Raw genomic sequence first — 14,717 nt, 5'->3', positions numbered from 1 at the left:
ATAGCTTAACAAAACGTAACTTTTTCTTATCCGTCTCTGTATCCAGAAATATTAAGCTGTTTCACTTAAATCACAGATTATTAGCCATGACAGATCCAGCTGTTGAGGCTGAAGTTCAATACTGATGACTCTGTACGTTCGAGGGACTCAACAGTGGTATTGTTGTTCTTAACTAGAAGTGTGTTTTAAATCTTTTTTAACTACAACCTTACTGGTGTCTAAATAAATTTGGATGATTCTTTTTAGAATGGACTTGAAGGCTTGCAGGTAAAAGTAGATATTGAGGATTCATGTTATGAACTTTTAATTTTTGTTTTAAACATAAAATGAAAAACCATGTCAGTTGCAATTCTGGACACTCCCAGATCATGTTCTCTGTCCAGAAGAGGCAGTTGCTCTAAAGCTTCCCATTAGCACAACTAATTCAGCCAATGGTCCCTCGCTAAGAAATGTGAATGAGTTTTTGAGAGTAAGGAACTGGTCTCAAACTGGAATTTGAGTTGAAGACCTCTTGCTTTTTATAACAGAATCCTGTACGAGATCAGGAGTGAATGCAAATCCTTGGATTTCACTTGCATGTCTGCATTCTGAAATAAGCAGAATGTAAGGGAAGGGACAGTTGCTTTTTTCTTATAGACTACAAACCCTAGTGCTTTTGAGTAGTGAATATTTTCACTTAGACTTGCAAGGTGGACAATGGAAAGGCTTACATGAATAGTCCTAATAGGGTAGTGATCATCTTTGAACATACAACTTTTTGGACCATTGCTGTAGCTCTGTAGCTCTGACCTGCTTGATTAGTAGAAGTGACTTTTTTTTTTTGAAGTGTCTTCTCTTAGCTTAATATTCCAGTTAAATACCAAAATGGTGGACCAAGCAACTATAAAATTCTTTGTAGTGAAGGTAAACACATGGAGTCAAAGAACAAGCGTCTTTTGCCCAGCATATGCAGACAGCTTAAACTGCTCTAGTTAAAGCTGGCATTGCCAAATGCAGACTGCATTCACCCTTTCCAAGTTAATACATAAAAAAGGTCTCATGCAAGAGACCTATATTTTTCCAGAATTGTTGTACTGTTCCACAACCTCCGATGTGAGGCTGTGTTGTGAGTGTGGTGCTTGCCTCTGGTGTGCCACCAGCGTCGCACTGCCCCAAACTCTTTGAAACAAATTTTGTTTTATCTCTTCACTAGTGTGATCTGGGGCTTGTCCGCACAGAAGTTAATGCCAGCATTTTACAGTAAAAATTCAACGCCCACTGGCTCTTGCTGCACACCAGTGCTTTGCATGTGGGCATTTTTAGGTGTTCACACACACGAGTTACTGAAGTCAGTTATGTCAGCTGATCTGTGACAGCCACACACTGACAGCCGCTGCAGATCAACTGGCATTCAATAACTTATGACCCCTCTCAGCAGCTCTGGTTTGCTTGCCTGTACCCTTGTACCAAGGGTAATGCCCTGAGGTTCCTCTAGAAGAATGTATGAGTGAGCATAATGATTTTAAATCACTATTAAAAAAAGAAAATAAATTGTGTTTTCTTCTAAGATTTTTCTAGCATATGCTGCTAGTTCTCTACTTCCCATCTTGTAGTCTGAAGTTGCCAGAGCAGATGTTCTGTTCTTGCATCTGTAGTTCCCTAACTGTTTGAATTTCAGATTTAAAAGGGAAACTATCTCGCAAATGTTAAATAAAATCACTTTTACATGTGAAAGAAGTTTCATGTGTCAAGGGTTTGTCTGAGTTGCCAAAGATGAATCCAGGGTGCTGTTTATTTAGTGTATAGTATATTTACTATCCATGCAACACGGAGCTGACAAGCACGTAGTTTATGCTGTCTTGCAATCATATTACCTGTTATTACCTTGAACTGTTACTGGTAGGAAATACAGAATGTGTGACTTAACATATAATCGCTGCTCTAATGTGGATTTTTCAATTGACTTTACAGTACCATAACAGCTTGGGGGAAAGATCATGAAAAAGATGCTTTTGAACACATAGTGACACAGTTTTCTTCAGTGCCTGTATCTGTGGTTAGCGACAGCTACGACATTTACAATGCTTGTGAAAAAATATGGGGTGATGACTTAAGGCATATAATTGAAGCCCGAAGTCCAGAGGCACCACTTATTATTAGACCAGATTCTGGGAATCCCCTTGACACTGTTTTAAAGGTAATCCTTTCTTGAAGTCATTTATATACAAGATTGGGAAGGGCAATTGTTTGTTTTGTAATGACTAGCTAACAGACAGGAAATGTAATGCTCTGACTTCATATGCATAGTATGTAGTTGATGCTGGATGATTCGGACCCATGAAAAATGTAAACATTTACTGCCTTTCAGTATAGATATGGGAACTCTTTTCCAGTCTGAACAGTTTAATCTTTTTTTATCAAACCCATTCTGGAATACAATTCTTGAAGCTACCAGTTTTGCTGGTCTAATGATACTGAAATGATTCTATAAAGAGAAGTCTTATATTACTTAATAACAATAAAATGGGAAACAACTTGAACATTAATAAATGCCAGGCCGATAAGACTTCTTACCACCAAGTTTAGGTATCTTGATGTCCTGTATTAAAGTAATTCACTGGTTTATGCTACAAATACAAGTTTAGCACTCTTCTCCCTTTTGTAAGACATGCATTTAAGTCAGTGGCACACAACCCCCAAGTTGAAAAGTGCTGCTTGCCTTGTAGCTCTTTAGAGACTGTAATGGTTGTTGCAGTTCTACAATAAAATCTGTTGATACCTCTGAATTTGAGCAGCTGTCAGTACTGTTTTAACAAGAAGGTAGGGGAGATTTTAGTTATGTTCGTACTCGATCAGATTAGATCCATACAGCTTTAATGCTTCTTTTTTTTTCTTTTTTTTTCCCTTTGGGACAAGTGACCTATCACAAATAAGAACTTTGAATAATCTTTATCAGAGGTGATTGGAAAACCTCCTAACTGAGGTGTTTCATTTTAATTATTGGTGGCTAACCAAATTGCAGAAAACTGAAAGCCTCATCCACCCTGTTAAGGGGGGGGGGGGTCAAAAGAAAAGCAGAATCTTCAGTTGACACATTTAATAGCAAAACCTCACAGCAACCAAAGAGAAAGCTGTCAGGTACAAGTTCATAAAGGCCATACAGTGTAGGACTGCTTTAGTCTAATGGGTTCCGCCACAGTGGCTGGTGTGCCTTTTGTGGGCCTATGTGGGTAGATTTAGAGAAGGACATGTGGGTATATTTATGGAACTATTTTTTTCAGACCATGACTCAAATGTGGAAATTGTGTTTCTTTATTGGAAAGGTTTCTTTATTGGTAGGTTTTTACATTCATTTTGGACTGTCTCCCTCCTCTTTTCAATAGGTCTTAGAGATTTTAGGGAAGAAGTTTCCCATTACAGAGAATTCAAAAGGCTACAAGCTGCTGCCACCGTATCTCAGAGTTATTCAAGGAGATGGTGTGGATATCAACACGTTGCAAGAGGTATGAGATCCTGTTTGGGTGTCGGGTGACACCACCGACGTTGATATTTAATCTGGACTCTGTTAGGACTAGTCAGATGTTGCAGCTTCTCAGCTGACCCCACCCTGCCCTTCATTGCAGACGCTGGCAGTGATATCCTGATGTGTAAAACAAATTCATTAAAACTCCACAGGGAATTATTAAGGTGCATAAAAAAAAAAAAAGGCATTGCCTAATCCTCCGGTTGTAACCCTTCTCCTCCCACTGTCTCTCCTCTTGTTTGCTTTCATCCTGCTTGTCAAGTCTCATTCGGATCAAAACTGGCAGTGTTTGGTCCTTTCATTGATATATAAGGCACGCTGCATGATTGCTGTGCTATAGCAATAGTAGTAATTAACTGGTTTGGCTCATTAGTTATGTACCATCTGAAATGTGCTTGCACTCAAATATTGAAGGTATAGTTTTGAAGGAGACTTTTTAAAAACAAGAGTAAGGGAAGTGAGTTCATTGATTTGGCAACTGGTGGAATAAGGATTGTTGAAAGCCCAGAAAATATGTTTAACAGATCAGTCCGTAGTCTGAGTTAAAAATACAATTTAATCAAGACAAAAATTGGTTATTTAGTAGATGCTGCATGCTTGAAACTAGTTATAAATTCATCACTACTGACTACATAGAGATACTAGGTAATATAATGTGGTTGCAAAGGTACAGACTTCAGTAACTACAGATGCCAAGGTGCTTGTAAAAGGAGGAAAACTTGACTTTATCAGGTTTGTCCTGGATCATTCATCATCAGATGTATCAAGAGTTCAAAACCAGAAATAAGTTGAATAAATTTAAGATTAATTTTACTTGATTTTATTGACGCTTGTCTTGGCTTTCTAGATTGAGACATCCTTAGATTCTTCTTAATCGAAGTCCACTTTTGCTGTTCCTCAAAATTAGGAGTAAGAGAAACATCATGCTTTGTTTTTATCTATTCTGAAACTGTCTGAGTATATAACATGGGCACACAATGTGAACCTCAACAATAGAACTCAAATTTGTTGCTCAGATCATTAGAGAGCAGTTAATATTGAGATTGTTACCTATGCCAACTGTAGTGCAGTCATGCACTGCAGTTTTGCTCCTCCTCCAATAGCCTTTAAAGCAAATTTTTATTTTTGTGTCTCGTGTGGCTTTTTGGAAATATGCAACTGTGTTAATGCACTTAACAGGGCACAAACATGAGAGGTTAATAGCTGGAAAGAAAACCTTATCGTTAGATACGAGGGGAAGAGACTTTTTTATTTAAATAAACTTCTGCTTGTTCTGAATAACCATTTAACAGGACTGATGCTTGTGTTAGGCAAAGTATGTTGTGGTTGATATTTTCATGAGTCATGACAGGAAAGAAACTGGACTATTCTTACTTGTAAGGAACTCAAAGGTTGCTTTCTGTAAGTGGTAGTGGATAAAATTCAAGGATGCACATATAGCATCAATTGTAATTAAAATATTAAAGCTAGTATTTAAAATATTTACATTAGAGGAAAAAAAATGCATTGCTCTCCAAGTTCTAAGCAGAGCAGGAAAATAATTCCAGCAGCTAATGGGAGAAGGTAAGAGGCAGAAAGAGCAATTCTTTGTTCAGATGATCTGCCTGTTCACATATTTAGCTCATCAAACTGTAAGTGATTGTGAGGAAAAGTCTATTTCTATGTAGTAGAAGGGAGTTGAAGATCCCGTTCCACAAAACTTACAGAGCAAACATAACTTACTGCTGCCTGGTGGCCACCATATCTCTTCCGGACTCTAATCTTGCTGTGCACCTCTTGTCAGCTTGGGTCAATGAACTTGCCAATTAGTTCAATGAACTAATTTAGCCCACACATGTAGCACAGCAAACTAACTCAGCCAAAAGTGACCAATTTTTTGGTTTAGTGAATTAAATTGGCCCAAAAAAGGGGCCAGTACTCACCAGCACAATACAGGAGAGAAAATAAACTTTTTTTGAGCTGGAAGAAGAAGGAAGGGAGGAAAGAGACACTTCTCATTTGACAACAGCAAGTTATCGTGGAGGAAAAAAACCACATGAACTTGCAGCCCAGTCTTACTCATGTTTAAATTTCATGGACTTCTTTATCCTCTTATTTTGGCAAAACCAAGGTTTCCATGCTGACTTTTGGAAGACTGGGCAATAGCTTGCTGTTTTTAAAAAAAAAAAAAAAAAAAAAAAAAAAAAAAAAAAAAAAATCCCACAACCCCAAACCAACCCAACCTTTTCAAAAAGGAGTTTACATGAACAAGTATGAATGTATTGTTGTGGCCATCTTTCACCCCCCCCTTCTTAGAGCCTATGCAAGTGATTATTCTAAGTATTCCATATCAGCCTTAGATTCTAGGTGTAATTTATTGTTATGGATCAGATAAAAGGTAATGGGTACAATAGGAAAATCTAGAATGAGTAGTGACTGACCAGTCTCATTTAACTATCCAAACTAGCTGAAACAACAATATAGAAAACAACTCAGAGTATAAACTGGATTTTAAAATTCTTTGTTTTAATAGGGGATGCTGGTAGAACAGGTAAGGAACCTTTTCTGACTTTCTTCTAGCATTTTCACTTTTAAAAATCATTCCAATCTGCTAACTCCACAATATACTACACTTTCAAAGGATTTTCTTTGAACATTCAATTTCCAGATGTCTTTAAATTTTTATACAAAGGAAGTCCTCTAATCTGGAGTCACAGTTGATAGATTAATCATGCTCATAATGGTTAGAGGAAGCTGGTCAAAACCTTGACACCTGAACTGTTCTCCCTTTATCGGTTTGAAAGTGTGAGACAAGAAATTCTTCTGTATTGTTTTCCTTTGGGGGAGGCCTCAGTTGTTTCAGATCTCCCCCTTTTCTTCCCTACTACTGCTGCTGTTTGCTATCTCTTCCCCATACCTAAGGAAGCTGTTATCTGGGCCGCTGCTGTGAGTCACTGGTAGAGTCAGAGCTGTCTCTCAACTTGGTCTCTATTTCCCTTCCACCCCTCACCAGCCAAAGATCAGTCTGAGTAAGGAAATCCCTTGAGAGAGTGTGGAAAGTGGGAAGCCAGTTCTTCACTCAGGGGAAGTGGGGAGTTGTGCCTGTGGCCCAAGATGAACAAAACCCTCTGTAGATGAGAGCAGGAACATGAACTGAAAGGGGGTTCACCTTTCTCACCCAGGCAGGAAGGTTGAGCGGCCGTGGCCCAGCTATGCTCTACTTGTACTAGCATCTGTTAACCTACAGGTGTCAGTGAACATGAAGTCTAAGCATCACGTGCCTTTGTAGGATGTTGTTTATACCAGGTAGCTTGTGCTACATCTTGCAGGTATGTTCAAGCGAGTTCAATGTCAGATGTGATCTATAAAACTCGGTAAGGAAGGGAGTAGAATATGCTGGCTCAGGCTTGATCAACAGTTCACATGGCTGCAGGCTTGGTCAATGTCTGGACAGAACTTGATCAGAGTCCAGGTGGAGTTTACCTACATTTGCCTTGTCAAAAGACACTGTAGATAAGCAGAGTCCGTATCCAGGCCCAGTCAAGGCTGATTTCTTACAGTACTGTTGGGCCTTATGCTTAAGGAGCAGGTATGAAAAAATCCCTTTTCTTACCCTTTCTTTGTCATTTTTAGTTACTTCTGAGATGCTTAAGGGAGAACTTCATTCATTTCAATCCTTTATTCTGCCTGGGTACTCCTTTTAACAGTTTCCAGGAGAACCTAATTACCTGAAAATAGAGAATCCTTTTGTGCATGGTCACTGTCGGAAAGGGTATGATGACTACTGCTAAAATCCACAGGATTGTATATATGGAGGGGGTATTTGTTCAGGATACAAAGCTTCTCAAGGGTGCCCTTAAGTGAAAGTCATGGTGGTAGCACCTGAGATTTGTTTTGCTTGACTTCTTAGATGAAGCTGAGTAATCTGGTACCGTTAGAATGATGGAGACTCATTAATGAGATCTCTGCTAGGGAAATCTCTGCTAACAATGTAGCTGGAATGTGTTCAGAGCATACCTTCAAAAGGTTATGGCTCTGCAGTCCACCTCTCCTGTTGGTTGGCCTCTGTCAGGCATTCAGACTTTGAGAGTATTTGTGAAGAGACAGTCTGCATGTGACTACGTGGATAAACAAAATACTAGTATGCACTTTTGTATGTTAGCTGCCCATTTGCCACTGTCTGAAGTTGGAATCATCTCTTTTTCTTTTTTTTTTTTTTCTTATAAAACTTAAATTTTGCCTTAGCTGTCTCTTAAAAAAAGTGGCTTGACATCAGTAGCTCCTGAAACAGTCCTGTTCGATGTTAGGCTGGCATTTCTTTTTGATGCAGGAGGCTGAGACTGCACAAAAGACTAACAAATTTCTGACGATGTTGATTTTTGAAACTCTGCACTGTTACCCGTGGATTATGTCCTTCTGCTTGTCACCTTCCTTTTTTCTGTATGGATGGGATTTTGCTATTTCACTCACTATGAAGTTTTCTCACCCGCTTTTGTTACTAAAATGGTTAGGAGATAGGAGTTCAAACACTTTTATTAGGGCTGTAACCATCTTTTCAGGCTGTAATAAGGGTAACAGGTCAGGGAAACAAATCTTGGCCATTTATGAGCATGACTAAACCAGCACCCATTACTCCGGGCTAGAGGATGTCATGTTTGTCTGGATAGAATGAGGGTGCAGGGAAATGATATATAGCAAATTTTAACTTGACTGTTTTGGCAGTGCAGTTCACATTGATCTGTACCCGCCTGAGAAGGTATCAAAGCAAAATATGAGCAGCTTTATGTATTTCCATTTCCCATCTTCGAAGTTGCTAATGTGATTCTAGTCAATGTGATTTTCAGGAGAACTACTCCGTTGAAGTCATTGGTCAAAGCAGGTAATAACTTTCTGGAGTTGATGAGCAAGACGACTGCTTTGTTTCAGGGTACATGCTATGCTTTGAGGTCTTCCCATAATTCTGAGAAATCAAAAGGCTCTGAAATACTCCCATGAAGTCTCTTATTTTCTTTAGAGCTCTGATTGGGCATTGTATTACTGTGCTACCCTAGTTTGGGAAGTATACGTGCTGGCATGATAATAGTTCTACAGCAAAAACTTTCTATAATTAGTCCATGGTGGATTCACAAATAAAAATGCAAACAGTGTGCCAAGTATTGACAAAATTGTTACATATATCTCCTGGAAACTGAATGTTAGTTGGTTTAATTGTCTGTAAAAGCATCTTGTTTAAGTAGTATAATATTTTTATGGGAAAATGGCATGGCCTAAAAGTATGCTCCATCATGTTTATTTTTTCTTTATTAGATTGTGGAGGGAATGAAGAAGAATAAATGGAGTATTGAGAATATTGCCTTTGGATCTGGTGGAGCTTTGTTGCAGAAACTAACCAGAGATCTCTTAAACTGTTCATTCAAATGTAGTTACGTGGTGACCAACGGTCTCGGGGTATGTCTTCGTACTACTTCTACCGATATGTTTTCAACAGGGGCCTCCCTGCTTGAAAACCTGTTTGACATTTCCTGTTGCATTAGCACCATTGACAAGCCTCACAAATCCTTTTTCTTCAAAAAAAAAAAAAAAAAAAATACTTTTTTCATTTTAGGTAAATGTCTTCAAGGATCCGGTTGCTGATCCGAACAAAAGGTCAAAGAAAGGCAGACTGTCATTGCATAGGACACCTGCTGGAGACTATGTGACGCTTGAAGAAGGCAAGGGAGATCTTGAAGAGTATGGACAGGTATGAATTTTCAAAATTTATTACATCATTCTTCATGCAAAAATAGACTGAGAAAAAGCAGGTTATAACTTAATTTCAGAATTTATTTTTTATTGTCTTCTTTTTGTTCAACTCCCATCTTATTACCTCGGAAGTGCCCCCAGTGCCAAATTCAGTAACAGCAGATTGGTAGAATACCAGTAGAGTTGTTCAGGCTTTACAATCAGAGATCCTTCTCTTTTGTTTGTCTTCAGAAACAATAGAACATTGAGACATTAGTTTTGGGGAAAAGCAGCAATGTTGCAGACTATATGCTAGCCAAGTAGTCTTGTATGGGCTTTATTGCACAATTTGAGTAGTGACCTGGGTTGGAGGTGGGAGGGGGGTAGGTGCAACTAAAATTTATTTCTGCTTCCCCATTGAGGTTTTTAAATTGCTCCTTCAGGTGTTAATGCTCCATGCGTGGAGGAGTTGCCCAGTTTTCAAAGATGTAAATTTAAACCAGGAATTCAGTTTCCCTGTTAATTCTTTACCATTGCAAAATTGAACGGGTTTTCACTAAAATAAGCACAAACTTTATGCCAGTCTCAGGCTTTCAGTTTGATATATCTTACGTCTTCTGTGTGCAAGCAGTGAAACTTTTAACTTCATGTTGAGTCTCTTCCTGAATTAAGAGGATTGAAAATAAGTTATTGAATTGCTCTTCAGCCTTCAGGAGCTGGAAGTTTCTTTAGTTTTCTGGTATACAGCAGCACATATCTGTGCTACTAGCCAGAGGGGTACCGCTAGGCATACTGTTTGACACAACAGTAAGCATAAAACTGAGATCTCTCTGAGAAATTTCAAGACAGAAACCAGTCATATACATTGTAAATAATGTGTTCTAAATGCAAAGATCTAAAAAAACCCCTCGACTTTCCAAGTTATATATACACCTATGCATGTATGTATGTTTGTGATGAACATTAATGTATACGTAGACAGAGAGGGAGCGAATGGTGAGAAATCTCTTCAAAACAAATCACAAGACTTTGTCTCTGAAATTAGGCAATATATAGCTCTTTCACTTTTGACAGGTGAAATAGTTTATTAAGAAATTTTCTGTCCTGGAATATTAGAGAGGGTTATCTGTGTGGTACAGGTTCTGGGGCTCCCTGGGAAAGGACAGGGAAATGTTCTCTTTTGTGGCCCCACTCCCCTAAAACCACAGGTCCTTGCAGTAGCTCATCAAGTATAGCAACTGCTCATCGTTGCTTTTGTGCTGACCTTTCTCTGCAAAGCTGTGCTTACTGCTCTGTGTGCTGTTCGCAAGCACTTCTTGATATGCTGTTTTACAAAATATACATGCAAAGGGGACTGCAAAGAGAATTTTTTTTAAAATTTTTTTCATAGTTGCTCTAGAAGAAATAAAGACTTCATTTAAACCTCTGTAATTGAACTGCATTTAATTGGTTGAGCATCTCCTTTCTTACTGGCTGCTCTAGCAGGGTGTATTTAGCAGGTGTGGGGTTTTGGCTTTGGCCAGATGTGGACAACTCGCTTTAGGGACTACTCAGCATAAAGCTTCTGTCTGTGGCCAGGATGGCCTAAATCCTTTCTTCTGTCTAACCGTTAATGAAGGTGTCAGAAGCAGCTCTGTAAAGATTTGGTATCTTGACAGTCTAAAGCTCTGGTCTTGCCAGGCTTGATTGGGGCGCTCGCTTGTGAGTCTGCGTCACCTGTGTTGTTTGTTCATTCGCCAAATCACTCACACGGTGGTGTTTCTTGCAGGATCTCCTTCATACAGTATTTAAGAATGGAAAGGTAACGAAGTCATATTCATTTGATGAAGTAAGACAAAATGCCAGGCTGAAGAACAGTGAACTAGAAGTGGCGTCTCACTAAGTTCCATTCCATGTCTGTGTACGTGTGTGTGTAACAAGTACGTACTGCATAGCTACTGGGTTTATTGTACAGATTTGTGTGTTTGTGTTTTATGACATTGTAGCCAAATTATTTGTTGGTTTATGGACATACTGCCCTATCTTTTGCCAGTCTTTAGAAGATGAAATCAGGAAATGGTACTTACATTGTAAAACATATTTAATGCTGAAGTGTGCTTTTTAGGGCCCTTTGCCAGTAGTGATTCAATCTGGTATTGATCTTTTCACAAATGAGACAGAGCTGAGAAACTTTTTTATATATAACAGAATATCACAAAATGGATTTACATAAAATTATCATGATTGCTTTATGTTTATATTTAACTTGTATTTTTGTACAAACAAGATTGTGTAAAATATATTTAAAGTTTCAATAATTAAGTCTTTCCAACTTTTCATGATTTTTATGAGCACAGACTTTCAAGAAAATATTTGGTGGGGGGGGAATCCATTGCCTTTTGTCCATTAATCAGCAAATAAAACATGGCCTTAAAGTTTGTTGTGACATTGTACCATTTGATGACTAAATGAGGACTCGTATCTCCTTAAGATCCCATAGAATTGCTGACCTCACCGTTTCTTGTAGTTGTCTATATTAGTAAATCCGCATTAAAGAAAATTACTGTTCTTACTAGAAGGTTTAGGTACTACAGACCTTGCTGACACAGTAAGGTATGTAAACAAAATGCCAAATTTGAATGGATTCTCTACTGCAACTTAACTTGCCAAGTCTATCCCACTTGGCATATGCACCTCAATATTTTAAGAGTAAAGTTTTTAAGAGATCTCCTCTTCCACTATAGAATATATGTGTAAAATACTGAAATATGGAAGCGGTGTATTTTAAAGTAATTACACTTCTGGGTTTATTTTTCATATACTGTAAGTGACATGACTTTAAAGCAAAATACTGGACTGGGTAGTGCACTTTTTTACTTTTTTGTATTTTTTTCATTGATTTGCCTTTTGTCAGACTGGATGTTAAATTGTAAAAATGTTTAAATATTTTTGTTAACAACTTTAATAAAACTTTATGCTAGCCAAACTCCTACATGAATGGCAGACCTGTTTCCCCTTCTCGCCCCGTCTCACTGGGGTGAGGAGGGGCTTTTATTTTGCAGAGGGGAACTGTAAAACAGTATGTTTGAGAGAGACTTTTAAACTGTCTACACTTGATTGTATTTGCTCTCTGCATATGCTTGATTTGAATATCTGCTGGAAAACAAAACTGTTGAGGATTTTATTTGAGAAGCTATGTAGTAACCTCTGAAATGTTTGATAGTACTGTAGGACGGCTCTCACTAGAAAAGTACCTCCCTTACTTAAAAACAAAAAACAGCAAAAGTAAAAGGCTCCTGTGTTGTGCGGATGATCAGCTGTCAGCCAATATACTGATGTAGTTGAGGCTTCTAATTAGTAAATGATGTTATGGAAAAATATTAGGGGTCCTTTAAAATAATTTAAGCCTGCAAAATTTTCTAAAACGTGCTTTTAAAGGCAGATTGAAAAGCCATACTTCATTGTTCTTATTCTCTCGCCAAAAAGGGCCACATCAAAGCACCCATAATACTTCCAGAGTTTGTGGTTAAGACATTTATGCCCAGTCTCAATAGTTCTTGTTAATAAAAACTTGTTTTCCACTTGTAGTGTATGTAATTATACATCTAAGTGACGTATTGTTTCAAAAATAGTGATTTAGTAAGACTCTAAATGCTGACCTTTCACACTGAGGAACTGCCTTCCCTTTGCTATTAATGATATTGTTTGTATTTGGCCAGGAGAGGTTTTAAATCTGGACCTAGGATCAGTAGCAGGTAAATAGTACAGAGCCTATTTTACTCCTCCACATGTGTACTAGGGAATTTTATGATGTATGGTTTAAAAAAAAAAAATAAATAAAGTAAATGCTGCTTTCATTCTGTACCAATAAAAATTTTGATAACTATTGACTACCCATAACTGATATTTTTGTACTTGAGAACTGAGGATATACTGTGGAAGCACTGTTTTCTTGCGTACCATGAAATACATTAGTAATTAATTGTTCAGTATTGTCTAAAACTTTTAGCTTATTAGTTGGAGACTTGAAGCAAATTGTCTACTTGTGCATGTCACTTTTGGACGGTTGTCATGTCACTCATTTTATTAAATGTTAATATCTTTAAAAGGGGGAAAAACAAAACCAAACACCTGGTGCTATTCAGACCTGAATACATGTCTCTTTGTGTTTGGCGGTTTGACGTTCTGGGCATCAAGGAGTTGACAGAAATTACTGCAGTGCTTGAACCATACAATATCCTAATTCTTCCACATGAAAGCAAACAGCATGTTTAAGTTTGCTTTAAATTACTAGATTTGTAGTCATCAATATATTTTAATTATCCCCATTTCATAATATAATACAGTATTTGTATTTAAAAATAGAAATTGGGAGTTTTGTGTTAATATTATTTGTAACCATATTTAGCATAAGAAATGGGTTTTATAAGACTATTTTTTTTTTTTTTTCTTGAGCTGCATGATGATGATAAGATGCTTTTTGGGTACTTCGAAAGATCTGAGGAGAGAACAGAAGAGTATGTAACTGTTTGGTTTGCCAAAATCTAAAACAAAGCTTAAACAGTTTTTTCTTATAGGTTTTTACATTCCTTCTTAACCTGTTTAGTGAAGAATAAATATTCCTCACTTAAATCCTCTGTTAAAGTAATTTTAATGTACTTGGCATCAAATACCAGTATGTAATACACATGGAAATAAAGTTTAGTTCTGGCAGTGAAAATAATAGCCATTTGACTGTGTCTTCAAGTTGTGATGTTGGGCATCAGATTTCATTCCTGTGCTTTTGCTGCCAAACAGACCGGAGCATAGCTGGGCTGCCACTAGTCCTCGGCAGGAGAGCCGCTCAGCTGGCTTGCACGCTGTTTGTGGTTAAGTGATTGAATTTACAGTCAGCTCAGTTCTAGAGAAGAGGGTGTTTTTTAGGGTGTGAGCACATCTGTGCTTTAGCATCTTGCATGTTTGTGCTTAAAAATCAAGCACTTGTAATTGAATTTGATAGAAGGAACTATCCTCTATTTATATTTAACATGAATCTTTATTTGAGAAAGGATTATTGTTTAATTTTGACCTCTAAAGCTACTAAAAATGCTTGTTTAAAAGCAAGTTAACCAAAGATGTTGCAGCCTTCAGTTCACTTCAGTATCTGTCAAAAAAATAATGTCAGCTCTCCAACAGAAAGAATGCCTCGTGTCCCTTTGGACAGGATTTTCATAATTGGAAGAAGTTACACTCTTAAGTCCTACATAACTTAAAATTGCAGAGGGTACCTTATAAGCACAGACGCTGTTAGAATGGGTGTACAAGGCACCTAGTATAAAGATTTCCCATCGTTTGTCGCTGGTCCCTTCAAGTCATACTGTAATGTAAAAAGGGGCTCCTGTAGCCTACAAGAATGGCCTTTTAGCTCTTGAATTTAAAGTCTCTGTTATGTTATCTTTACAGAGAACATGTACAGCCTAAGTGTTAGGCAGACCTCTTCCTCCTCCTTTCCATGCCGGTAAAAACCTCCAGCTGCAACACTCCAGCTTTTCTCACT

General features: G+C 37.9%; 1 protein-coding gene across 1 annotated transcript in view; it reads left to right on the top strand.

Annotated features, from left to right (window-relative positions):
- NAMPT (nicotinamide phosphoribosyltransferase) overlaps positions 1 to 13,910 on the top strand; it is a 32,363-nt gene extending 18,453 nt beyond the window's left edge. The window contains exons 7-11 of the mRNA XM_082481151.1: positions 1,951 to 2,176; positions 3,363 to 3,482; positions 8,789 to 8,929; positions 9,087 to 9,221; positions 10,971 to 13,910. Of these exons, the coding sequence (XP_082337277.1) occupies positions 1,951 to 2,176; positions 3,363 to 3,482; positions 8,789 to 8,929; positions 9,087 to 9,221; positions 10,971 to 11,084 (736 nt within the window). The 3' untranslated portion in view covers positions 11,085 to 13,910. The remainder of the gene's footprint in view (positions 1 to 1,950; positions 2,177 to 3,362; positions 3,483 to 8,788; positions 8,930 to 9,086; positions 9,222 to 10,970) is intronic.
- The last annotated feature ends 807 nt before the right edge of the window (positions 13,911 to 14,717 follow it).

This window comes from Vanellus vanellus (genome assembly GCF_965231255.1).
Source record: "Vanellus vanellus genome assembly, chromosome: 1".
Taxonomy (NCBI): domain Eukaryota; kingdom Metazoa; phylum Chordata; class Aves; order Charadriiformes; family Charadriidae; genus Vanellus; species Vanellus vanellus.
This window is presented reverse-complemented; position numbering and strand designations above follow the sequence as displayed.